Below are 2,043 nucleotides of genomic sequence, written 5' to 3'. Positions count from 1 at the left end.
TGCCATGAAGGCCGTGGTGGCCTCCAGCCGCCTGGGCAACCACGGCCACCACGACTGCTCCCGCAGCGGGCGCAGCCAGCAGGGGGGCCCCCCTGTCCCCCCCCTGTCCCAGGGCACAGGGACCACCAGCCCTGAAGCCACCAGCACCACCGAGGAGCTCGAGGCCTTCCGGAGCGACGTGCCCGCGGTGCCCGTGCCCGGCGGCAGGAGCTGATGTGCTCCTGCACATCCCACTGAGCCTCCCAGCTGGCACGGGGAGAGAGAGGGGGGCACAGCAGAGCCCCCCGGGTGTGGGTGTGCATGGGGAGCCCAGGGGTGCGGGGTGGGGTGTCCTGTGCTGTCCTCCCTGGTCGCTGTGTGTCCGGGCAGCCCGGGCTGGGGGCTCTGCCCACAAACCCCTGCAGCTGGGAAAGGCCCCACCCGGCTTAAAACCACGGAGCAAACAGCAGAAAAAAGGATTCCTTTCTCCTTCCCTCCAAAGGCAGTGAGTTGTCGTAGTGACTGAGTTTTGTAAGTTCCTGTTATTAGTCCTGCGGGGTTTATTGGCTGAGGGGAGAGGGATCCCCCTCTGGATCCCCACCAGGATCATCACTGGCCACCAAGGCCCCCTGCAGTCCTGTCCCCTGGGCTCTCTGTGTCTGGCAGCGTTTGCAGGAGCCTCTGAACCAGCTGTTTGATCCTCTCTGGAGAAACGGTGTTTGCCTGTGGCCCTTCCACGGCCGCTGGAGGGCGGAGGACCTCCACTCTGAGCATCTGCTCCCATGCTCAGTCCTGCTGTGGATCCCTGGTGGCACTGGGATTATCACGACTCCTCTGGTCTCCGGTGGCGTTTCCTGTTACAATTGACACCACAGATTTTTAAGGAAGAACAACCAGCTCTTTGTCACTGGCCTCTCACACATGATGGTGCTGCTGTTTCCTGAGTGAGGACAACGAGTTGACACAGATTTTGGTGTGAAATCTGCTGACAAACTTCTTGAAAAGCCATGATTTGTAGGCAGTTCCTTGCCCAGCCCCAGGGTAAGGGGGTGTGGATTTTAGTCCAGAACAAGTGATGGGACAGGAAAAGCCACATGGACACGGGGGGATGACAGGAGCCTGGGCAGTTGCTCCATGGATCTCAGCTGGTGGGATCCACCTCGAGGTGTGCTGAGCTGAGAGGATGACCATGACCTGCAGCCCTCCAGGTTTGTGCCTAGAACAGCCGTGTTGGGCCCAAAATCTCAACTGGAGGAGACCAGGAATTGTTCCCGAGGTTCATCTTCCCAGGATGAGGACAGAACTGAGGAGCTGATCCAGGAGGGTGAGGGAAACCAAGTGCTGCTGAGCTGGAAGGCACCATCCCCACAGAGGAAAGACCAGGTGTCCAAGGGATTTCTTAAAAAAAATTGGAATAATGTTGTGAGGACCCGAACTGTGTTGTTTTTTGTACCTCATGGTCACACCTTGCTGGGGAGGCAGCTGCAGAGCCAGAGCTCACTTTGCAGCAAGCAGACGCTGCTTCCAGGGGAGGATGTTGTGGCCAGGGGGTTGGTTTGGCTTTTCCTGGGCGTCCTGCAGGCAGGGCAGTGGGTTTCTCTCCTTCTTCTGGCGAGCCCTGTGTGCTGGGCCCTGCCCCGAGGGTGACACGTGCTGCCCTTGACTCCAGCCCTAACCTTGATCTCTGCTAACCCAGGTCTCAAAGGAGCATTTCATAACCTTTGACATTAAATGTGAAGCTCCTGCTCCTGGAAGGGCTCGAGGCATCAACCAGGTGCAGCACCAGGAGGCGCAGGAGGGAAAACGCAGCAGGAAGAGCTTTTCCTGGCGTTATGTCAACAAAGTTGTTCCTCACCTCTCAGTATGGAAAGGCAGGAAACCCACGCGCTGCCGGGGGGGCTGAGGGGAGGCCCGTGGGGTCCCCGCGCTCAGAACGTGTCCCAGCCCCTCCCCCAGCCCGGGGGGCGTTTGACCCCGCGGGGGTTTCTGAGGAAGCGCAGACATCAATGAAGGGCCGACCTCCCTGCCGGGGCCTGCGCTGGTGCCGCTGCCCCGGGGCCGGGA

At 60.1% G+C, this 2,043-nt stretch overlaps 1 protein-coding gene across 1 annotated transcript in view; it reads left to right on the top strand.

The window, feature by feature from the left end:
- The window catches only part of EFNA2 (ephrin-A2), a 30,697-nt gene extending 30,483 nt beyond the window's left edge, over positions 1–214 (top strand). The window contains exon 11 of the mRNA XM_010005331.1: positions 11–214. Within this exon, the coding sequence (XP_010003633.1) occupies positions 11–214 (204 nt within the window). The remainder of the gene's footprint in view (positions 1–10) is intronic.
- The last annotated feature ends 1,829 nt before the right edge of the window (positions 215–2,043 follow it).

The sequence above is a fragment of the Chaetura pelagica genome, unplaced genomic scaffold (assembly GCF_000747805.2).
Source record: "Chaetura pelagica isolate M959 unplaced genomic scaffold, ChaPel_1.0 scaffold899, whole genome shotgun sequence".
NCBI classification, from domain to species: domain Eukaryota; kingdom Metazoa; phylum Chordata; class Aves; order Apodiformes; family Apodidae; genus Chaetura; species Chaetura pelagica.
The sequence above is the reverse complement of the archived record's forward strand: the minus strand, read 5'-3'. Positions and strand labels throughout refer to the sequence as shown.